Below are 25,270 nucleotides of genomic sequence, written 5' to 3'. Positions count from 1 at the left end.
CATGGAACAGAACTAGTCCATACATAGGATAAGCAGCTATTCTAAAAGATAGTCTTGTTTCATGTAGTAGAAAGATATTAAATAGCTGTTGCAGCATCTTTTATCAACTGTACTCCCTCTATTGAACAGGAGGAAAGACTCGGCAGAGAATCCACTGGTCTGATATGGAAAATTTGATATGATATTCTGTCATGCTTTCTGTTGAGGAACATAAGCTAAAATGCAGGTCTCTGTTTATTTATTTGTTTTATTTTATTCTTTTGAATAGCCTTTGTCTATCACTAATAAGATGCCGTAAAGCACAAGGTTCTTGATGCATGACAAATCTTTGATGCTTCATATCAAAATCAGAAATGTTATTGGAAGCCCGCAACCAGAACTTACCAAGATACATCACATTTTCCTAGTTATGAGTGGCACAAATTGTAACAATTGAGTAGCTCTGGTTAAGCTCTTAAGAACTGCAAAATAAATAATAATATTTGATTTCCTATTTGATTTCACTGACTGCTCCATATTTAGAAAGCCATAAATGTTACATTTTTATATTTCGGCACGCACGCACACACATTTTTAAGTGCATGCACCGAGCACATTTCTTTTAGAATTATTACCTTTTGAAATTCTTTGTATTGCATGGTTACCACGCCTTCAAACAGTGAAATAAAAGTTTTCCTTCAAAGATTTTGTACTTCTATCATTGCCCTCATCATGGTCCTTAGCACAACAGAACCAATTCTGTAATTTAAAATGTATTTTCATGTAAAACATAAAATTTAATACTTCTCCAATGAAGTATCTCCGATACCATGATGCATGCTTACTGTACTGCAGCAAGAAACCTTCCTAGCTCCACTCCGCCAAGTGAGTTTGGTTCACCCACTCAATTGTCTGTCTTCATGGTGCAACAAATCTATCTAAAGCATTGTTATTGTATATGCTTAAAGATCTTCCTAGTTATTTAGGCAGAATGTTATTACGTATACAAGCAATCCAATGCAATACAGGCATTTGCCAACACGGCGTCAATGAGATAAAGAGTCAATCCCTAAGTTAATACCGAAGTGTCAACTATTCATCCTGTCAAATTTCTTATCTCTATAGTTTCACAAAATGGAACAAGAAACTCTAATAAAGAAAGCTTAACAACATATGGCTTCTGCAATATAGACAACCAATTGTTCTCCATCTTGGCTTGCAATGCTACTTAACACACACCATAAGACCATTTTGGCCATAATCTCTAAAATATGGTCTAGTCCCTGTGGATTTATGTCTCTGCAAAAGTTCATCGCTGACATCTCATGCAAACTTCATAATAACATTTAGTTATCCAACTGCTACAGTAACCAGGAACATGAAGTTGGAAGCACATCAGCATCAGACCACTTTCTTGTTTGGTAGAACCATGAACTCAATCGCAACTAAGTTGAAGCTTTAATGGTTTGCACTGAGGAATTCCATGAATTGATCGCACTTCTGAAGCATTTGGAACCTGTTTTAGATGCTGAAAGTTCTTATTGGCCTGATAAGATCTTCCAGGTGCGGAGGCCTGTGCCTTAATATTTTATTGTAACAGTCAGCAGTCACAAGGAAAGAGAGAGGCGGAGAAAGAAGACCTCCCCAGGCAAAACCAGATTACATGCACACTCTTGATTAGCTGACCAATGGAATAGTTAAAATTACATTTTTTCCAAGGTGAATTAACTTATCCTTCAAAAATGATAATAAGTAGAAATTTACACATTTGAGCCTGATGACATGATACATCAAAAGAATAATCCCACTTCTTTAGCTGACAAATTACACATAACCGAAAGAAATAACCATTTATTCGAAAAAAGAAGGGTCAAAAAAAAAGAAAAAGATGATCTGAAATTACGCACCGTCCCAACATCCAGTTGCATAATATGCCCCTTACTCATACGTATCTTCATCTGAGACATCAGGAAAAGCCAGACTTTGTAGAATTATTCAATTGAATAACAATTTTCAGTCAAATAATAAATAAATAAATAAATAAAGGACAGGGAAATATTTTAGCACAATAAGTCAACTCAAGCTCAGATATCTGATAAAATACAGGACTCCCCACCTATTCTATTTAGCAATTTATAAAACCTTAATAGAGAATTGCCCATCCTTATAAGCTTTACTCAGACCACTATTTAGCACATGTGACACATGTTTTCTACGTATTAAGTGTAAAAGAAACAAAGAAAAGAAAAGAAAAAAGAAAAGAAAAAAGAGCAAGTTTTCATTAAAAAGAGGAAGAGAGATAAATGTGGTGAAGCAATTTTCAAGAAAGGAATCAGAAAAAGCTGATGATCCGAAAAGGGAAAGAGAGAAAAAAGAGAGGATTGCATACATCACTTTAACAAGGAGTATTTTTGTAAATACATTGTAACTGGAGCTAAAAGGACTGGAGTGGAGTTTCTGCTATACTAGGAGTACTGCTTTTGAAGGTGAGGAAAACAAAATCATGTCTTAAAGGAGTTCTTGCAATCAATTCAGGAAAAGAAATATGGCTATCACACGACACTTACGTTCCTGTTCTTCCATGTTCCAATCATCTTCATCATCGTCAAAATCTATGTTCTGTAAAACAATAGTGAAAGAGTCAGACTTATGCTCTTCAAGCCATGCAAAGGAAAGATATTACATGCATGCTAGCATGCTAGCCAGCTGTAAAATGCCTGCTATGAGGAATTAGAAGTGTGTTTGCTTTAGGTTGTGATATGGTAGAAACAAAGAAAAGAAAAAGAAAACAGAAACATGGCCAGTAGATACCATCTAGAAGAAAGAAGAAGATAAAGAAAACCGATCTCACACCTATTTGGTTGGGAATCACTACCTAAGGACTCGCACCCATATTCCATGCCTCACACACAGAAAGAAGAAAGAGAACCTTGATTTCGTTAATGAAAAATTTTGCATATAACATCCATAAAATATCCTAAAACAGAGAGGCCTTAAAAAGGCACTATAGCATTATTGTTCACACTATACTGTTGTAAATGGTAACGTACCATCCCTTATTTAATTATTTCTTGACTCTTTAATAACACGTGACTAAACTAGTCTCTCAAATTCAGCATTTTTCATGCTATACCAAACAAAACATGCGCTAAAACAGAAAGGATAATTAAAATAAAAAACAAATGACATTTAGACCAAAAGCTCAACAAACTCCAATAATAGTGATGATATATGTGAAGCTCTTGTTGCAGCACCAGGTCATTGAAGTCAATTCAAAGGCTCGGATGTTTCTTTGCGCGCCTTATGGGTACTCAAAATCCATCCCAATCCCCATCAACTCTCTGTGGCTTCAAAAAATTCGCCTCCCACAAATAAAGGCTGCAGTTTCTCCCAAGCAACTCCATGTTAAGCCTTGGTGGCTCATCAACTTCAATCCATGTGCTGTCTGAATCTAGGCATCCTCTCCACTTGACCAAGTATTTCTGAAATACACAAGTGCTGGTAGAAACTATCTACTCATCCATGATGTCTTCAAGCTCATCCTCCTTCATCCCCAATGGTGGGAGAGATGGAGTGGGAAGCTATGGGAGTGTAGACACCGAATCTCTTGGAGATATAGAAGATGCAGCAGTAGAAGTAATCGGAAAGGCAGGGAAAAGGCTCAAAAGGTATATCTGCAGGCACCCAGAAGAGTGTAGACACCCATGTCTTTAGAAAGATCCAAACCATAAGCATTTACATCAATTCTTTGCAACCTATCCTTCTGGCATGCAGTTTCTCAAAGGTTCCTGGGGGCAAACCTCTCCGAATGGTCTCAAACGATCACCATGTCTGCCTCTACAAACTCTCAGTACTTACGATGTACATCTGCTGCAGATTTGTAGGTTTCATTGCTCAATGCTTTTTTATAGTGAATTTCAGCAAGCAAATCATACATATGATGTGCAAATGAATATGCTAAATCACTATTTCTAGATGCAACAGGTAGGGGAATTAGATCTACAGGTACCCTATGCTGGAAACCCGGGACAATGTCAGATGGAGTTTGACTTGTAGACCGATTGAAGGAGCTGTAGTAAGTTCTGCCACGGGAAGCACCTAATTCCAACCAGACACATGATCCACTATAAGACATCTTAGACGATCTCCTCTACTCATTTACCACCTCTGTCTTCCCGTTCAGTCTAGGGATGGCATGCAGTAGTGGAGTGTCATGTTGAACATTTTCCAGAGTTTTTTCTAGAAATAGGTCATGAACTTTTCATCCCTATCTAAGACATTGGTCTTAGGAAGGCCATGCAACCTAACCAAACCAAGGTAAGAGTCTAGACAGTAGAAGTATATCAGATCTAGGGGAGCAAGGGTTAAACCTATAGGTTACTGGAAATTCCGACTTAGAGCTTGTTTGAATGATTGGGCAGAAAATCCTATAGAATTCGTAGATTGTGCCAGTACAACTAGCATGATCATAGGATTATAGTTTGATCTTGGTTTATATTCATAAATACCTAGGAATAACTTTGGAGTGGGCCGGCCCGAATCCCATAGGAAGAAAAATAGACCAACCTGTAATTCTATGATCTTGCTAGTTGTACTGGCACAATCCATGAATCCTTTAGGATTTTCAGCCCGACCATCCAAACAGGCCCTAAGTAGTAAGTTTTGGGTTAATACAACAAAGCAATTAGCTGTATTTTTGGCTAGAAAGAGGGATATGTTGGTGGATCATAAGGATAGATTAAAGAAGAAACAAGAAAGATGGTAACAGTAGATATGATTCTGTAATACTATATATCTGAAAAACTAATGGTGTTGGAAGCAGCAAGGTTAGGGTTTGCAGGGATTGTCTATAGGTTGTGATGGAAGGTTGGTAGGCTCGTACCAGAACTAGGCCTGTTATGACAACAGCCTTAATCTGACCTGAAAATAGACCCTAAGAGGTGGTTGTTGGCCTTCCATCAATGGCTAGCAGTGGCACAATGGCAAAGGAATAGCTGTGTTATTCAGTTTGCAAGCTACAAGGGTCAGCAGCGATAATAGAACAAAGAGGCTAGAGAAAATAATGAACAGGATAAAACTAAAGTTAGTATAAGTAGTGAAAGGAGAGAAAAAATAATACCGGACTCGCTCCAGGACGTTGAGATCCCACCTATGGTTTGAAGGCCATACACCTCCATTGCAAAATCATACCACAAGAGTAAAGAAAACCAAAGACTCCATTCTTCCATTCATAATCTACATAAGAGTCCCTTCTATAAAACAAAAAAGAAATCGTAATTCGACTCTATTTTTAAGTCCCAAATCTGCCCCTAATAAGGTAGGGTTATTGTTCACTGTAGCATGAACAGTGTCATGAAAAGTACTGCTACAGTAAATAGGTCTTGTCAAGCTAACAATTAAAATATGACATCTCTTAATCTTGACCTTCGATTCTAAAAGATGTACTAAAATCTAAAAATAACTGAAAATAAAAAATAGAAAAATGATAACTATAATTATATCTAAGAAAAATCCCATGTTGCAGCACTTCAATACATGGTTCGTCGTACCAGCCTAAACCAGACTGTACAGGGCATACCGTACCATACCGGTTCGAAACTAGTATCCAGTACGGATGGTATAACGACACTCAGTACACCAAAAAAGTCCCGCCCCATACCATACCGACACCGGTACCGAGACGGTGAACTTTGCTTCAATGCACCATAACATGTTTTCGATCTTCGTCATTCACTTCCACTCTATGGACCAACATTCACCATTTCGGCACCGGACCTCATACTAGTACCATTCTATTACAGTATCAGTATGCGGTATGGTACAAGATGGCGAGGTATATGAGTGTCGGTATGGTACAAGTCTACGTACCGGTACGGTATGGTACGTCCGGTACAGTACCTACCGATAAGGCAAACCTTGTTGTGGACAAACTCGCCTGAAGTGAGGTCAAATTTGAAGCTACTTTTATTGATTCCTCATCTCAATGATAACTAGTGATGGATACCAACTACTGGATGTCATGTGACATCATGAGTAGGTTTTAAACTCCAATTGACGTCATCTAATCAAACATATTTGTTCTTGATAAAGTAAATCTTGACCTGCTTTGAATCAGCCCAAGTTTCATTAGCTTTCATGTTAGCCTTGCTCTTCACAATGTTACATTAAACAAAAATGCCATAATCTGCATGTACTTCTTGTAAGGTGACTACTTCTCCAAGGTTTGACAGAACTTGTAGGCGATCTGTCCATTAAATTTATGAGGATCATTAGTTCTTTAGGAAATTCAGCATCCAAACAGCCTTCTTCTGATGGATCAGCAACAGGTGTCACCTTTTCTTCTAACATCATAGTAGAATCTTTAAAGTTTATAACCTCATTATCATTTACTTCATTAAAATATTCCTTAAAATGGGAAGCTTGGTAAGCTTCTTCCATGACAATCTTTTGTTCCACTGTCTTTAGGATCTTGTTCATTATGAAATTCTTTAGATAACTCCTTTGCCTCTTCTTTCAGTTCCACTGCCACATGGAAGGATTTGATGCTGTCTTTATTACCTTGTATCCCGATTTGATCTGAAGGTACTTTGATATGGTTTTTAATTGAGACATGTCTGACAATACTCTTAAACATGAGGTGCTTGACATATTTGTTTGCATTGCATTTTTGCAAGCCTTCTAGCGCACAACCAAGATCTTTCACCAACTTGTTTATTGAAAACTGAGACATTTTTTCTACTTTTTCCAAATTCTTCTCTTGGAGTCATTTTAGAAATAGGTTGGCCATATTTTTTCTGATGTTTAACAACAGAAGTTTTTTGTGGTAGGTCGACAAATACATTTCCTTAAATGATTTCTTTATCACTTCCCAACTAACAATAGGAGCATGACCTCGACGAATCCCCTTATTTTCTATGCCTCTCCACCACATGTAGGCTCGACCTTATAGTTTTGTCTTGGCGAAGCAGACTTAAATTTGGTCAGCCATATCGTATCAATCTATGACCCAATCCACAAATTCGTGTGGTTCAACATCTCTAGTGAAACCTTCATCAAGGACATGTTCATAATCAAATATGCTTCTAAAATTGGATCAGCCACAATAAGAGAACATGGTAGCTTAATGAATACCTTGATATGAAAATTTGATACAAGACAACCCTAGGGAACAACAATCCGAAATTAAAATTAAGAAACAACAATGATATATATATAAACTAAATATATATAAACTAAATGATATGGATGTAAATATCTGAAAATATGATGCTATGCAATACTAAACAACAATCCGAAATTAAAATTAAGAAACTACCAAGCTTAGGACTCAATTTACAAGCTATTCTAATGCAAAGAATATGCTTGATATAGATGCCTAAATGCCACTTGTTGAAATCAAAATCCCGGCGGGACAGAGGCACCCCAGCAGTCCCATCCTGTTCTTATAAGAAAACAAGACCAGGACGAGGTCGGGACTCTGAAACCCATCTACATTGGGAGACAAGAAGAAAGAGGAAAGAAAGAAAGGAACGAAATATGAAGAAAAGGAAATAGTGAAAGGAAAGAAGAAGAAAAATGAAAGAAAGAAAAGGGAGAAGAAAAAGAAAGAAAGAAAGAAAGGATAGAAGGAAGAAAGGAAAGAAAAAGATGAAGAAAAAGGAAAGAAAAGAAGGTAGAAGAAAAAGAAAGGAAGGAAGGAAGGAATGAAAGAAGAAAAAGAAAGAAAGGAAAGAAGAAGAGGAGAGAGCCGGAGGGCATGTATCGGGACCGCCATTAGGATGGGATGGGACAGCAGGGCATCCTATTCCATGGAGAAACCGGGACACCCCATCTCATAGGATTAGTTGAAATCACATTAGGGCAATAGCTTTTCACAAATAATGCATATGATCTTGCAACAAAAGTATTGAAAGCTACCAGAATTCTTTGAAGGATGCAAAGCAATGGTTTTTCATAGCCTAGATGATACGCTACAATTGTTGTCCAGATCCAATCTGTTCCCATTTCTTGCTTGTAGATCATGTATGATAATCCAAGATCCAAGGCCTTCTTAGTTGTAATAGGAATCGATGCCCTCTAAGGGCTAGGTTTAGGATTTGCTGATTTATTACAAGGTTTTCCAGAACCAAAGCAAGAGGTTGACAGATCTGTAGAAGTTGCAGATCTGATTGGATTCATACAGATCATGCTTTGGATAAATCAAGGTCTGAAATAGATGCTGATTGTTGATTGTAGAGTGATTGCTATGAGGGAACAGCAACAAGGGTACAAGCAAGATTTGCCGTACCGATGGGTACCGATGCATACCCGACTATACCGTACTATACCGGTACTGAACAGGCACATGGTACAGAGCGTAACGACACTTGGTATGCTGAACCAGGTACCATACCAAGCGTAACGACACTGTAATAGGATGAAATTGGTATAGAATCTGATACCGATACGGCAGATCTTAGACAGAAGGATGTTTACTTTAGACTATAATATGGCATAAGCAAAGAAAAGAAAAGAAACGAAAGAAAACAGAAAAACAGCAAGAAGATATTACAGAGAACGAAGGAGATAAAACAATTCGATATCCCACCAATTCGGTTGTAAATGACTCCCTAGGGCCTCCATAGCCATAATCCATGAACTCACACACTTAAAGAGAAGAGTAAGAGAACCTTAATTTCATTGAAGAAAAATTCTGCATACAATGTCAAAAAAGAACCCTAAAATAAAGAGGCCTTAAAAGCTACGATTTGTAGCATTTCTGTTCATGCTACCGTGAACAGTAATCCGCCACTATTTAATTCCTAAAATGCACTTTTAACTCTTTAGTAAGGCATGTGACTAAACTAGTCACTTAAATTCAATCCTTTTCACACTATACTAAATAGAACATTAACTAAAACAGAAAAAAAATAATTAAAATAAAAAATGATGCTAAGACCCAAAACTTGCCAAACTCCAATATTGCTGATAATATGCGCAAAGCTCCCATCATGGTTCTAGGTAATCCAAGACAATCCAAAGGCTCGAATATTATTTTTGTTCACCATGTGTAGACTCGAAATCCATCCCCATCACATATATTTTGGGATTAGAATGCAACATATTCTTCTATGTATTCTCTTTTTTATGACAAAATTCTATAAAAAGCATAGTTGTTCACTTATCTGGATGTGCAGATCCACCACTCAAGATGTGATCTCTTTGCTTGGAGGTGATCCCTAATTTATAGGGTGCTGGGATCCTCAATGTCCATAGCAGATGGGTTCTCGAGCCAGAGAGAGGGAACCAGGGCACCAACGGATGGCAGCGATAGGGAAGAAAGAGAGAGCCACAGTGATGGAGAGGGGTGGAGAGAGGCACGTTAACAGAGGAGGCTATGATGAGGCGGTGATGAGAGGAGAGGTAGAGAGAGTCGCTGGAGGCATGATGAGGGATATCATGATGAATGGAGATAGAGAGAGAAGCAAGGGTTATTGGAGAGAGAGAGAGAGAGAGAGAGAGAGAGAGAAAGAGAGAGCCCACTAAAAATCCACCTCCACTAACTCTCCTTAGGCGAACATAGGGTACATGGTCAAGCCAAATAGTTGCCCCATCTAGCCCCACCTAACATCCATCCATCCTCTACATTGTCTGTTACATGAGAATTATTTTAAATGTATAGAACAAAAAATAGACAAAATAAAACAATCAATGTACGTGTGTGAGTGTAGAAGGAATCATTTGCAAGTTTTTTCATTAAAGTTCATAAACAACTTATAGACAGTAACACAGACTATAGAACAGCAAAGTCATTGTCTGACATACTAACCTGATTATAGTCATCATCATCAGTGCTTTCTTCTTCCACCTCTTTTTCTGCATCTTCCTCTTCTTCACTATCACCTTTTTTCTCCTGTACCACATTCTCATCTCTTCCCTGATAATTGCAGCAAGCATTTTTAAAACAAAAAGTAAAAAAAGATAAATTGCAGGTACAAAGGAAGAAAAAAGAGAAAAAAGCGGGCAAGTCCATAATTAATTTGCCAAAAGTAGTTCTTGAAACACTGAGCATTTGTGACAGAGCTCCACTTTTTTACCAGCATATGTCCTCTAACCCACATCTATAAGAAGAAAGTAAAGACAAAAACTTGCAAAATATTCAATAAGAAATTGAGGAAAGTTATTTTTGGCAGCACAATGAGGTAGTAAAATAATTAATTATAGGGCTAGCCACTTTCCAAAGTACAACTCAAACATATTAAAACAAAACTTGTCGCAAGATATCATATACTTAAATTGTGTAAATGAAGCAAAAGATTATATTAAGAAATGCTGCTACTTGCCTTGTATGTCTCTTCAAGCTTTGCAAAATCATCAAACAATCGTTCATCTGTATAGTAAAGCACAAAAATCCAAGTAAGAACAATTTTAATATGATATCAAAAACTAGTTGCCTGCAATATTATTCCATTCAGTTACGATTAACAGACAAGGACAACGTAGAAAAAGAATACTAAAGTAACATGAATATTCTACATCATGAAATCCAACAAATTAAATGACAGTGCACAAAAGAAGGGGAAGAAGGTACCATAACTCAATAATGTTAAACAATAAAATACAAAGAAGAAAAGTAACAGAATTTAACAACACATTTGGATGGAGTCAAAATCAACCTGCACATACCATGGAGTTCAACTTTGAAAGTACACACACCTTTAAGGCATTGACTAATTATTGTTACACAAGAATTTCAAAAAGAGAGGCACAAGTAAATTTTTAAATAGTATGCAACCAAAACAGCTCAAGAAAATCCAAATAGCAATTTGTCATCATCAACAACTTATTGTATAAGATATCTCAATCCGAATAACACAAACATCTAGGCCCAGTTAGGAATAACAATGATTTCACGCCACTAATATACTTGAATCAACAGCATTCAAGTGATTACGAAATGATAAATACGATGTAGGAAACAACCAAGCTGTACCAGTCCGTATCAGCGCGTACCGACTGTGCTTTACCGTAACGATATCGAACTGGTATGCGTTACAAAGGGATGTACCGACACTCGGTACGGCGAACCAGATATCATACCAAGCGTACTGACACTGTAATAAAATGGTACTGGTACAGAAACCGATAACAAAATGGTGAACCTTGGAAGCAACCTTCAACAATTATTGTATTCGATAGCAAAATATGCATGAAGTGCATCCCAATGCCAATTTATGCTCCTAAAGTCCACTAATAAAGTTGGCCTCCTTGTGATTCAAAACAGCAAGCTCAAATCTTTTTGTTTGACAATAAATTAAGTAGGTTATTTATGTTTCAAGTAATCTCGCTGACACGGTGGAAATGAAGTTACAGGGTGTCCCAATGCATGAAACTCCCATTACTTCGAGATCTAGGGAGGGTCAAATATACACAGTCTTACCTCTACATGCGGAAAGATTGTTTCCGTATTTCGAACCAATGACACCTAGGTCACAATAAAGCAATCTTACCATTGCCCCAAGCCCACCCTATGAAGTTGTATATCAATCAAAATGTGGCGGCAACAAATAGTACTTAAAGACTTAGAATAATCACATTCTACATTATAGCAGGGGATTTAAGTGCTCGCCTACTTCATAACTCATGATAAGGTACACAAATGCCTAATAAAGATATTATATTTTATCAAGAAACTAAAATTAGTAAAAAATGCACCTAAAGAGCTACATAAAATTAAAATTGCACCTATTTTAATAAAAAAAATTAAAAAGAAGTAGCTAACATCACCTAAAGATCATCTGCAATAAATATATATATCAACTTGCGTTAGACATAATATATGATCGATGAATCAGCGTGATATAGGGCTAAGTTTGACTGCAAGACATTATACTAGAATTAAACACCTATTCAAAACCTTCACAGAATGCACATACAAAAACATTGCAGCAAAAATATGAAAGTGAAGGGACAACATCTTCAAGGCTATTAATTTTCATCAAACCTGAATCATGATCCCATCGCAATCTCTTACTATCATGTTGCACTCTTCTTGAACCTGAAATTATGACCATATCACTAATTAATCTTGAAAGATGAGTTATTAAAAATAAGAACATTAATTGTTCTTCCAAATAAAATCACAACTTTTTACAGTCAACTACATAAATGGAGGGCACACAGATCACCCACCATGAATTAGTTCAGGAGGGAAATTTGAAGGAGTTAGTTTTAGATAATCCACAAGAGATTCACGTTTTGAATGCTTCGTTGTCTTGAACCTGTCAGAAAACCGCTCTATCTCTGCATGTTGGCTTTCTGACAACAAATAAAAACACCAGGATAAATAAGACGTCAACAGAAATGACAAGAAAAATATGCAAAAGCGATATGGATAAACAAGTAACAGCAATATTATAATAATAATCTAAAGTGCCAAAGATCATGACAAGTGGGTCAGATGATGTGAAATAGGTTTTTTATATGCTAACAATACCAGCAAACTGATTATGTAATTCAGCTGGAACACTCACATGAGATCAATTGTAAGTAAAACCAAGCAGACATGATAACAACAGAGGATTTGAATTCACAAAAGTATAAGAAACATTAGAAAGACCCAAAAAATAAGTGCACCGTAAAAAGGTTGCAATGCAACAAAGAATCAGTACAAAATTAGTTTACCAATCTCTATATCTCTCGCTCACACATACACAAAACCACCAAACTTTGTCAAGAGCAAAAGAAATCAGTTCCCTACATCAGTCCTGTCATCATTGCTCTGTATTTAGGCTTTCCAAGTCCAGCAAAACATTAATGCCTAGTTGCTTGAGCTTAAATCACAAGCAATAAGATACACCTACCTACTCAAGGACTAGCCTTCTAGGATTAATGGCAAGTCCTCTTACCTAATGGTGCCTTGGTCATGAACTCAACACAAATTCTTAGAGGGCTGACATCAGGTTGACAGTCATACTTGGTTGTATAAATCTGCCCGGTCCTTCAATGGAGCCTCCTGAACTTAGAATTGATGACAAACAAATAGAAAAAGGCCAATTTAGTTTGATAAGGCTTAAGTGATGATGACAGTGGTGACACATAATTAACAAAATGGAGCAGATATTTTTATTAATTCCCAGGCATTTATTGTCCATATGGGACCTTTTTACCGCTCCCCCTACACCATGTCCTGAAAATACCAAATAGAAGTTGGAATTTAAAATCAAACACAAGATTTTGACTTAGATTTTTATTAAAATCTAACAAGCTGACATTGTATAAATTGATAGATACTTGATATTAAGATTGCAAATAGGTCGGGTTGACCCATGACCCGACCCGACCCGACCCATTTTAGAGGACCCGTGGGGCCGGTCGGGTTCTAAAATTGGACCCGTTCTATTTTTCAGATCAGGTCTGGGTTTACCAAATCTCGACCCGACCCGGACCGGACCTGACCCGTTGTTTTTTGGGTAAATTTTGGATCGTTTACCCAACGACCCGATCCGACCCAAACCCAGATTACCCATTTGGGCCCACAAGCCGCAGCCCGCAGAAAAAATCGCTCTGACAGTCCTATTTCGTGAGGACTAACGAGTACCGAGGCCCAAGTCGCTCCAACTCTTCTCGCAAGCCCTTCAGATTAGCCCCCCATTTTACGAACGCTAATCGAATCATCCTTGTTTCCCCTCTCCTTCCCTCCCCCACCTTTGTCTCCAAAACCCTAACCCTAACCCTAACTCTCTCTCGAACCCATCCAGCCATGGGAAAGTCGAATGCAAAGAAGGTTCGTAACAAGCGAAACAACAAGAGGCGCAAGCTTGGCCTCAAGCCCAAGAAGAAGCAGAACCACCCCGCCACCGCCCACGACCATGACCTCATCCTCTTCGGAGCCGAAAGCAGCAGCGCCTCCGGAGGCCAAGGTGGCAATGGGGTCTCTGATGACAACTCCTCTGGCCTGCCCACCCCCGACCGCCTCCATCGCCTCCTGGAGCCCTACACCAAGGACCAGCTCATCGGCTTTCTCCTCGACGTCGCCGCTGCTGACTCGGACCTCCTTGCTCGCATCCACGTTGTCGCTAACCGCGATGTCTCCCACTACAAGATTTTCGTCCACGGCCTCGGCTGGGACGCCACATGCAAGACCCTCCCCAGGCCTTCGATCCTTACAGACCCATCAAGGACTGCAACGTTGTCGTTGACAAGGTCACGGGCCACGCCAAAGGCTACGACATCGTTCTCTTCTGCTCTGGCGTTGGCGCCGTCCCGAATCTGAACCTAAACCTAGGACCTAAACCGAACCCAAATTTTTTGGTCGGGTCTGGGTTATATATGAACTCGACCCGACATGAATAATCCATTGGGTCAAAAATTGTAGCCATAGACCCAACCCGATCTTCAAATGGGTCGAGTCTGGATCTAAAATTAGGACCGAACAAGAAACTGGGTTGGGTTGGGGTCGGGTCGGGGACCTCGGGTCGGCTAGTGTTGGGCAACGGGCCGGGCCGGCCGGGCCAAAGGACTAAACGGGCCGTGCCTGGCACGGCCCGTCCAGCACGGAACGCCAGCCCGGCCCGGCCCCAGGCCCGTCTATTGGCGGGCCGGGCCGGGCACGGCACGCCACGGGCCGTGCCGGGCACGGCACGCCACGGGCCGTGCCAGGCACGGCCTGTAACGGGCGTAAACGGGCCGTGCCAGGCACGGCCCGCAACGGCTTCAAACGGGCCGTGCCTGGCACGGCCCGCAACGGCTCCAGACGGGCCGTGCCGGCACGGCCCCTCTGGAGAGGGGGGAGGAAAATAGCCGTTTCCAACGGCTATTTTCGGGAAAAAGTCCATTTTACCCCTCCCAACAGTCCAATAACGACTGAATTGAGGGGTATTTTGGGAAAAAAAATTTTTGGGCTTCAATAAATAGCCCATTCCTCCCTCATTCTCACCACACCAAACCTCTCATTCTCTCCTTCTCTACTGCTATTATTTCTCTCTTCTAAAGTGCTCTTCTAGCAATTTAATTTTTAGTTTGTTCAAGTGCTACACAAGAGGAGGTTCCTGTTGAGAAGAGAAGGTCGCTTCTGTTGAGAGCACAAGAGGAAGCTCGGAATCTCGGCTCTGCCTCTGCCCTCCGACCCTCTACTCATTTCCTCCTTGCGATTAGTTTTTATTTTTTGAATTAATCATAGATATGTCATCTTTTGAGGAAAGTCAGTTTGGCATTCCTGTTTCTGAGGGAGAAGAAACTAATCCCCAACCCCATGTTCCTAGTTCCTCTAGAACTGGTGAACCGAGTGAAGATCAAACCTCTTCTCGTAAGAGGACTAGTGCTGTATGGAATGAATTTGATAGAGTTATGGTTGATGGAGTCTGGAAAGCTAGATGTAAAAAATGTGCCAAACTTTATAGTTGTAGTAGTAGTGGGGGAACAGGGCATTTAAAAAGACATCAAGAAAGTCATAGGATGCATGATTCTCATGCTCAAACTCAAAGTACCCTTAATATACAAGGGGGATTACTTGTAGGTAATTTTGCATATAATCATGAAAATCAAAGAAAAGCACTTGTAAAATGGATAGTTAAGGATGAATTACCTTTTAGTTTATGTGAATCTTTTAATTTTGAAGAATATGTTCAATTAAACCTACAACCTGCTTACAAAAGAACTAGTAGGCGTACATTTAGAAGAGTAGCTATGACCAACTTTTTAGCAATGAAACAAAATTTAATTAAAACACTTTCTACTTTAAATGTAAAAATTTCATTAACTTCTGATATTTGGTCAGCATCTGTAGGTAGTAATTGTTTTATTGCCATTACTGCTCATTATATTGATAATGATTGGCAATTAAATAAACGTATTCTTGCTTTTCGTGCTTTTGATTTTCCACATTCTGGGCAACAAATTTCAAATATTATTTATCAAACTGCATGTTCATATAATATTAATGATAAAATTATGTCTATTACTTTTGATAATGCATCTAATAATAATTCTGCTGTTGCATTATTAAAAGACTCATTGCATCCCATATTAGATGGAAATTTACTGCATATTAGATGTGCATGTCATATCTTAAATCTTTCTGTTCAAGCTGGCATGGGCATGATTCAAGATGTGATTTCAAAAATTAGAAATGCAGTTTCTTTTATTCATGCTTCAAGATCAAGACTTCAAGAATTTAAGGAATTATGCATAAATCATGGTAAACGTTTTAAAAAATTTAAACTTGATGTAATTACTCGTTGGAACTCCACATATAGCATGATACATGATGCATACCCATATAAAAACTTATTAAGTGCATATATTAATGATCGTGGATTAGGCTTTACATTGTCTGAAACTGATTGGAATAAAGAAAAAATTTTGGAAGATTTTTTGCTTAGTTTTTATAATGCTACCAATGTTCTTTCTGGTATTTATTACCCTACTTCATGTTCATTTTTACAACAAGCATATATAATTAGTCAAAAATTTGCAGAACATAGATATGATGATGTTTTAATGCCTATTATTGACCTAATGGAATCTAAATGGAATGAGTATTGGGACAAGATATGTCCTATGCATAACTTAGCTGCTGTATTTGATCCTAGAGTTAAATTAAATGGCGTGCTAATTTTACTTGATGCATATTCTGAAAATATGAATCAAGATTCTGAATCTGCTAAAGATGAGGTAAAACAACTTCTTTATGATATTTATGCTATATATGATAAAAAATTCGTGGATCTAGAACACAAATACAAACCTCTATTTCTTCTTCTAGTAGTTCTCGTTCGTCATCTATTTTTTCATTCATTGCACAGAGAAGACACACACATGCTTCAAGTTCCTCTTCATCTTCTTCATCTTTAAGTAGTGAACTAGAATTTTATTTACGAAATGATCTTCAGTCTGCATATGATGAAAATCAAATAGAGAATCTAGATGTATTATCTTGGTGGAAGAGTGTTAGAAATCAATATCCTGTTATGTCTGCAATTGCACGCGATATTTTAGCTGTGCCGATGTCCATGGTAGCATCGGAATCCGCTTTTAGTGCAGGTCGGCGTGTTCTTGACGAAAAGAGAAGTAGGATGACGGGCGAAACGGTGGAGATGCTTCTCTGCTTCAAGGATTGGTTGGATGCTGAGGCAAGACTTCAAGATAAAGGTGGACATAATACAACATCCTCTGATGATGATGATACAAACACTACTGAAGACTGAAGACTGAAGACTGAATACTGATTCACTGATGATTAGTAAGATTTCTTAATTTTTTATAATTGTACATTTTTATTGTATTCTGGAGGTCAGACCAAGGTCCAAACCTCGGCCCTTTCTTAGTTTCTTATTGTATTCTAGAGGTCAGACCAAGGTCCAAACCTCCCTTCATGTACCATTTTGATTTAAATTAATAAACTGGTAGGGGTCTATGCCAAACCCCCCACCATTAAGGTGGCTTTATATTCATAAATCCTTAGTTTTCAATATTTATTAATTTTTTTAGGAAATTTATGAAGCATTAATTTTTATTGGGCCGGGCCGGGCCCAGGCCCGGACCGTGCCATGCCCGCGGGCCAGCCCGGCCCAGGCCCTTATGGGCCGTGCCGGGCTGGCTCGCGGGCCGTGCCGTGCTTGGCCCGCGGGCCTAGAACGGGCCGTGCCGGCCCAGGCCCAAAGCGGGCCGTGCCAGGCTCGGCCCGCGGGCCAGTACCCTGTGACCCAGCACGGCCCTCTCAAATGGGCCGTGCCAGGCACGGCCCGGCACTGTAGCAAGCGGGCCGTGCCAGGCACGGCCCGCTTCGTGCCGGGCCGTGCCGGGCCGTGGGCGGCCCGGCCCAGTGCCCAACTCTAGGGTCGGCGACCCGACCCATTTGCACCCCTACTTGATATAGATAGGATTTAATGGTTGGATTATAAAGAATGCAAGCATTATACATAATCTGTTGATAAAAGAAAACTAAGTCAATTCTAAATAGACAAAAAAGACATGATAAAATATAGTATGGGTCACTGCAACCCTTATTTTTACATTATACAGATAAGCCTGCATTTAGTATGTTAGTGTCTTTTTCCTCGAACTCAAACTTGCAAATCACTAACAAAGAATGCACTATGAAACTAATCAAGACACTGAGGGACTCTATGTAGTATGTAAGAATGTGCCAAAAACTTGCTATGCTTAAGAAATATTGCATAGTCCGTAACAAACTATCACACGAGAGGTCTACCATTGTGTTAAAAAATTGCTTGTATGTGGTTATTAGTAGTACTAGGATATCCTTCTTAGCATTCTTTGACAGAAAATTCATTCCCACACCTTCACACCACTTACCCAATTATCCTTCTATGGCTTAGTAAAATCCTCTAATGATTTCCAATTTTTACTTGTAAATTAATAGTTCAAATCAGTGCATTGTCCTCAGTCTTGAAGGACTATATTTGTTTCCCCGCAGGGGCAGGGGAGTCCCTCCAATTGTGCCAAATTACCTCGCAGATTTTGACTCGGACTCAGGTCTCACACCTCAATTTCACTTCCTCGGAATTAAGCTATATGACCACCCCTTAACACTTCAAGGCTTCATAGAACCAGATGTTTACCCTTTTTAACCATATCGTAAAACTTAGAAGAATGGCCTGTATTCTTCATTTGTTCCATAGAACATTTCTGCATTACACTTGCATGCCTGGCTGCCGGTTTAAAAAATAAATATCTACATAAGTTGTGCGTAAAAATGGTTTATTGTGACTTCAATCACTTATGTTAAACAACAATGAAAATATCTCACAAGTTAAGAATATAGATATGCATACCAACCTGATCACAAAACAAACATGAATTACAAGTTCTAAAAATGGGGTGTCCTAGTGCACGAGGCTCCTATCTTTGCAGGGTTTGGAGAGGGTTAAATGTACGCAACCTCATCCCCACGTGTAGAGAAACTGTTTTTGGGGAGGGTCAAATATATGCAACCTCATCCCCACATGCAGAGAAACTACTTCTGTGTTTCAAACCCATGACAACCAGGTCAAAATAGAGCAACCATACCATTGCATCAAGGCCTGCCCATTATAGAATACAAGTTCTATATAAAAATGAATGAACTATATGATGAACCAAAAAAACAAATTACGTACCTAGAAAATCAGCTGGATAATAGTCATGAAATGAAATTATCTTAGAGAAACAAAAATACAAATTTACATGCTTACATACATACTTGTACCTATGTCTGTACATATGTACATGGAAACTTCTATCTAGGGCATGGAAGGTGGTACCATCCCAAACTGCACTGAGAGCGGACCGGCACGGTTATGCCCCTCGGTTCGAGAAAACCAAGAAGGGAGAGGAAGAGGGAAAAGGAAAGAGAGGAAGAGAGAGAGAGAGAGGGGGGGGGGAGGGAGGGAGAGCCCCCATCTCCTCTGGCCACACAAAAATAGGGGTGAAGCCCTAATTTCGAAACGAAACAAGGGATCCACCCCTATTTTTTGGGGCCCATCTCCTTGGTGCTGACATTACTTTTAAGAAAAAATCAAAAGAAAGAGAAATGCCCCAGTTTCGAAACTTGAAACGGGGGCATCGGCCCTATTGACATGTGGCTGAAGGACATAGGGGCTCGAAAGCCTTCTCTCTCTCTCTCCCTGTCTTGGCATCCCTCTCCCCCTCCCTCTCCCTCTGTCCCCCTCCCTCCCTCCCAACCTCTCTCTCTCTCTCTCTTTCTCTTTTTCCTTCTCCCTCTCCCCCTCCCTCGCTAGCTTTGCTTGTGTCCGCACAGGCCCAAAATGAAACGACACAATGCCGTATCGTACCATACCGCCAGGCAACCGGTAAGGATCCTAGTACTGGCATAGCATACCTTAATCTAGGGTGTTGAAGCGCATAGAAAAATCTCCCAAGAAAATTACTGGAGCACTCTCTTCCTATTCTAAATGGTTTTTTGAGATATTGCTTCCATATGCTTGCATTATGATGCACTTGTACACCTCCTCCTACTTCATAATACTAAATTGTGGAATCGATAAAATGTTTGCGGTTTAAGTTGCCTCAAAAAATAGTTTATCGTAATTTACAGTGAGATAACAATAACAATAAATCTCACTTTTAGGCACATTTGAGAATTCTAACATTAAATACTTTTTCTACATTGCATAACAGTTTACTAGTTTGGTATTGAAATAGTAATGGGCTAAAGAATGCAAGAAACAAAAAGAGATTCAAAATATAATCTTACTTGTTTTGGGAGCTGCCTCTTGCAAGTAATAGGAAGAGTGTTTCCAAAAATTCTCCAACCGTACTTTTGAAGCTATAAGTGCTTTTGCCTCATTTGGTATAATACTAATATTAGGTGCATCAGGCAAACTAACATCTTCCTGCAGAACAGCATTAACTATCATGCACTACACTAAGACCCATATCATGCATAGATTATATGTTTTCCAAAAAATCATGCCTCCTATGTTATCCTTCAGAAGAAATTTCTGATGGATTGACTGAGTATTAGCCATTATCTTCTGGCCAACTGTTTGTCTAAAATTTTATTTGAAAAATCTAGCCAGTCCATCTTTCTTCAATCAAAAATAAATCAGATCCTAATACACAATGAAACTAAAAGGAATATCCAACTATTTAACTATTCAACTATCTACTTTAAGAATATCTTAAAATGGCATTCAGTATGTGGAAGTCTTCTATAGAGTGCAAATAATTAAAAACTTATTAACCCTGACTAGTTTTCCAGGTAAACCTGTTTGAAAATCAATATCCTACTTGATGGAAAAATTAAGAAACGTTATTGATATCTTTCATGTGACAATGGTAAATTAGGGGTTTATAGGTGGAAATAATTGTCATATAGCAGAAGCAGTAATAGATCGGACTTCAGGAGTCCAGTGAGATCAACCTTTGCAGTCAGAAGAACAATTAAGAAACCAAGACTTTGTTTCTGAGTAGGATCTGAAGGGAGGTGGCGGAATGGACGTAGTCAAGGAGTAAAGTTATGGCTGGCCATGTAATTCATTTTTATCAAGCCTTGATATAGCAGCATACATTCACAAACACTTAATGTATATGAGTTATTCCAATTTTGACACCCAAAACCGATCCTAAATAATAATTTGGTATCCCATGGAACAAAATATAAGAAAGACCACTAAGCATTGCAGAAACTAAATATAAATCCAAAATAAGACCATTAAACATTATTATTACTTAAAATAGGACAACTAAACCAACACTAAGAATTTCCTCAAAGAAGACCCAAATATACAATAAATTCAAAAGAAACTTATTTCCTTCTTCGTCAAAGAGGATCAGAAGTTTTGACTTGCAAGCTATCCATATGGTGCTTCCTACTTGTACCCCTCTTGCAGAATGTTGTTAAACACCTCCTTCAATAGTCTATGATCTATTAATCTTTTACTGAAATTTTAAATGAACGCACTTGATACCAATCTACCTGCAAGCAATTGATACATTAGAAAAAGGATAGTTTCATATTTCAACAACATACTTGACTTTATTCCTTCAAGCTCCAACATTGAAGCTCCTTCTCGTTAAGGGTTTTAAGAATGCAAGTAGGCTAGGTCTAGGTCTGGCAACGATCAACCATACCCAAACTATTTAAACCTTTTACTGAAGTCAGGCCTATCCAAACACAACTTAGATCTGATAAAAATGTTGAATTCAGCTGTACACGGATTCAATTCCCTAGACACCTGGTCCTTTGATTAAGGCCTTCTTGAGGTTAATCAATGAAACCCTAAGTTTTGAAACAGAGATAAGAGGTAAGAAAGAGAGACAGAGAGAAAGAGAGAGAGAGATCACTTCTCTTTTGCTACAGCATATATTGCAGCAATGTATCCTGACGATAAGGGACAAACAAAGGCTGCACTCGTATCTTGTTAAAGCGATTAGCACATAGCATCAGATCAAATCCGATTATTAAAAAGTAAGACTGATCAAGGAGGGTGAGGTCGATGATTAGGAAGAATTAAGGACTTCTTTTTGAAGCAGAAAAGACGAGACATGGGAATGTGGTTAGTGGCAATGAGAAGACCAATGAAGCAGAACCAGATTCATTGTATACATAACTTGTCCATGATTGAGTGGGTTAAATATTAGTTGCCAGCTATAATATTTAGGTATTTTCTTAAAAAATAACCTAGCCCCTTTCGTAGAAGAATATTGAAGCTTTTTTTAATTAAATCTAAGAGCATGAGGGTGGAAAAACTCGGTAAGCTTTTGCTACTAGATTAGTGAAAATAATGACCTAATAGAATCATTGAATATAAGTCCAACTAACCGGAAAATCATCATAAGGCACATGGTGAGCAATTCGAGTGTCATAAAGTGCACCTCTACCCCGACCTCTACCCCGACCACGGCCTCTAAATGCCATCTGTAAGAAGAAGAAAACAAGAATTCAACCGTGTGTGAAGATCTGCCCAAGAAAATAAATATGTATAACTAAAAAAAAGAATTCAGCATCCCTCTGAACACATAAAATGTTTTCTAAATTAAAAAAAAAAAAGAAAAAGAAAGAAACAACAAGAGCAATGCATATGAATGCAGAATAGCAGAGAACCTTATGACTAGATTGTTATTATTATCTATTGAATCTCCACCATGGAGATGAGCTCAAGGCACATGTGAGAACAAATATGAAGCAGAATAGAGAGTGTTCTTTGATGCCAAATCTGAAAAGCAAACCCTAGAGAATAATGAAACCATGGTATGTCATACCGTACCGAACCGGACGGTACTGAACGTATCGAACTGAACGGTACCGGTGACGTACCAACCCTCGATATGCCAAAAAAATTCCATACCATACCGTACCAACACTATGTTAGTGTGGCACCAGTACGGGGTCCGGTACCGGTACGGCAAATCTTGATTCAAAATACACCCAAGGACTTATCTACTGTGATGGGAGGCAGATTTCAAAAACTTTTTGGATAGCTTTATGTTCTGCGAAGATGGTCAATAGATGTCTGTTAGACGCAACACCGACTTGATGTCACACCTTCAACCCCAGAATCACTATTCGAGGGCGTAAACAACCACCGCATGCTCACAAAGACGGACCCTATAAGCATGCAAGTCCACCTGTCAATGAGTTCAATATAATCTGAAAATTATAAAATTCACATACATGAGGCAGTGAATATCATAATAACTAAACTATGGACCCATAATATCACATATATTATATATGCCACACAAGTCATACCATAGAGTTTCTTCTTCTAAATTTTTACAATCCCAACTTATAGTGTTTAAGCTATTTATGCATCATCCAGAAATATTATAATATACATATACTAAACAAACCAGTTTTACTATCAACAAGAATGGCCTTACCTCTAATATCTCCCCAAAATGCCAATACAAGTCTAGCCTTTGGACCTTAGATCTGAAAAACATAGGTGAAGATTATGAGCATCACAATTCAGTAAGTAACAAGTACACTTTATAAACTAGTTCGAGTTGTATTAATAATGCAATTCAATTAAATCACATCGGATATGATACATCTTTACAAGTATTGTTCATATCATTTATTATCAATAAAAGCCAAACACCAAAATTACATGTCATCATTTCAATCATATGTCGATAAAGAAACAATACAGCATATCGGAGTCCAATTAGTGTCCAATATCATAATCATACTCATATTTATATACTTGAACCTCGGTATCCAATTCTTTTAGCTCTACAGCCCTTACTATGGTGCATTTATACCCCTGCTACTCAAGTATCACCACAATTACCCCGTGGTGCGGTCACCACGATGTCCCTCGTGGCAGGGATCACCACAATCACCCCTGTGGCGAGGTCGCCACACTGTATCCCTATGGCAGAATATCACCACGATCACCCTTGTGGCAGGGATTACCATACAATCAAGTCCGGACCCATAAACAGTAGGGCTGAGAGTTAGGTGATACATATAAATATATATATATATATATGAGCATTTCTTTTCTTTATTAAACTGCTTTAAAATGTACAATCAATTATGCAATGTTCAAGCTTTTACATTCTTGATTCAATCATAATAGGTACCATCATACAATTTAATAACAAAACTGCCATTATCAATTAATTAACAATATTTACAAGGATTTCATTCACTATTAAATTGAATTTTCCATCATAATTTGTATCATTTAATGACAAGAAAATTTCCAACTAATTCTAGTTAATTAATATAAAGTGAAAATGTTACCTTGTAGATGTCAATGACCCAGCAATCTACGCATCTCCCTAGGGTTCCTCAAGACCTAGAAATCCAAAATCACATGCATGTACCAAATCAGTGGCACACTAATTTAAAATTAATATCTAAAAATCCCCAAAAATTTCAAAATTCTTCCTAAAATTTTCAAAAATTTTCAAATCTCAGTTTCTACACTAATTATCATCATAACAAGGGATTTACGCCACTAACCTTTCTCTGTATCCTGTCACAGGGTGGGAAGTGAGAGCTGGCACACTAAAGACTCCTCTAGGACTAGCTCAAATAGAGAGAAAGAGCAAGAGAGAGTGAGAGGGAAAATCCCTTTACCCTCTAGCACACACACGGGTGGAAAGAGAGAGAGAAAGAGAGAGAAAGCCTTTCCTTCTCTTTCTTTTCCCTTCTTCTTCTCTTTTCTTTTTAGCTTGGCAGGAGAGAGAGTTCGGGAGGGTTTCTTTTCCCTTCTTCTTCTCTTTTCTTTTTAGCTTGGCAGGAGAGAGAGTTCGGGAGGGAGAAGAAGAAGAAGAAGAGGAATAAGAGAAAAAGGGAAGAAAAAAGAAAAGATGAGAGAGAGAGCGTGGGAAAGAGAGAGCGTGGGAGAGATGGCAAAGGTGGAGGAGAAGCTGGCGGATCGGCGAGGGGGTGCCGGAAGGGTTCTGGCTTGTGGTGAGATGAAAATAGGGGGTGGAGGGAGGAAAGAGGCGAGAGGGGAAGGGCTCGGTGGCGGTGGGGGCGCCGGCACGGAAAGGACGGAAAGAACAGGGTTTTCTCCCCCTCGCCCCATCCTGGGTCGAAGTTTTCCGCAGGGCACCACCTTAGGGTGGGCCTTGTGAACATGGGCCTAGGCCACGGCCCAGGTGACAACCAAGGCATCTCCAGGACATGTACGTTAGTTTGTTTGCCATGCGGATTGGTTTAAGCTCCGTTTGGCTGACAGTAAAGCTTTCGAAAGTAGAATTTTTTTAAAATAGAATTTTTTAAAATAGAACTTTTATAAAAAGCTATTTGCTGTTTGGTAATTACATTTTTAAAGTATTATAAAACTTTAATATATATTTGATAAATAAACTAAAAAAGTACTTT

General features: G+C 38.7%; 1 protein-coding gene across 4 annotated transcripts; it reads right to left on the bottom strand.

Moving 5' to 3' along the window:
• Nucleotides 1-938: 938 nt before the first annotated feature.
• On the bottom strand, nucleotides 939-24,964 carry LOC103718018 (glutamic acid-rich protein-like). Of its 4 annotated transcripts, none has more exons than XM_008806644.4 (12): nucleotides 24,401-24,964; nucleotides 24,179-24,233; nucleotides 23,308-23,359; nucleotides 22,247-22,342; nucleotides 20,177-20,315; nucleotides 12,151-12,276; nucleotides 11,963-12,016; nucleotides 10,302-10,348; nucleotides 9,788-9,895; nucleotides 2,547-2,598; nucleotides 1,887-1,937; nucleotides 939-1,660 (listed from the first exon to the last, which is right to left on the bottom strand). In XM_008806644.4, the coding sequence occupies exons 4-11, from the start codon at nucleotides 22,340-22,342 to the stop codon at nucleotides 1,918-1,920; spliced, it is 642 nt and encodes a 213-aa protein (XP_008804866.2). In that variant the 5' UTR covers nucleotides 23,308-23,359; nucleotides 24,179-24,233; nucleotides 24,401-24,964; the 3' UTR covers nucleotides 939-1,660; nucleotides 1,887-1,917. The 4 variants fall into 4 exon arrangements, with proteins under 4 accessions (XP_008804866.2, XP_008804867.2, XP_008804865.2 ...); XM_008806645.4 differs by having other exon boundaries at nucleotides 939-1,495; XM_008806643.4 differs by having other exon boundaries at nucleotides 1,031-1,795.
• Between the last annotated feature and the right edge of the window lie 306 nt (nucleotides 24,965-25,270).

Source organism: Phoenix dactylifera, chromosome 8 (assembly GCF_009389715.1).
Source record: "Phoenix dactylifera cultivar Barhee BC4 chromosome 8, palm_55x_up_171113_PBpolish2nd_filt_p, whole genome shotgun sequence".
Taxonomy (NCBI): Eukaryota; Viridiplantae; Streptophyta; class Magnoliopsida; order Arecales; family Arecaceae; genus Phoenix; species Phoenix dactylifera.
The sequence above is the reverse complement of the archived record's forward strand: the minus strand, read 5'-3'. Positions and strand labels throughout refer to the sequence as shown.

Excerpts from the sequence above, each read along its gene's own strand:
- LOC103718018 (XM_008806644.4), bottom strand. The coding sequence starts at position 22,342 with ATGGCATTTAGAGGCCGTGGTCGGGGTAGAGGTCGGGGTAGAGGTGCA. Across the intron at positions 20,316-22,246 it reads TGCCTTATGATGATTTTCCG|GAAGATGTTAGTTTGCCTGA; the intron begins GTTAGTTGGACT and ends GCTGTTCTGCAG. Across the intron at positions 12,277-20,176 it reads AGAGGCAGCTCCCAAAACAA|AAAGCCAACATGCAGAGATA; the intron begins GTAAGATTATAT and ends ATTTGTTGTCAG.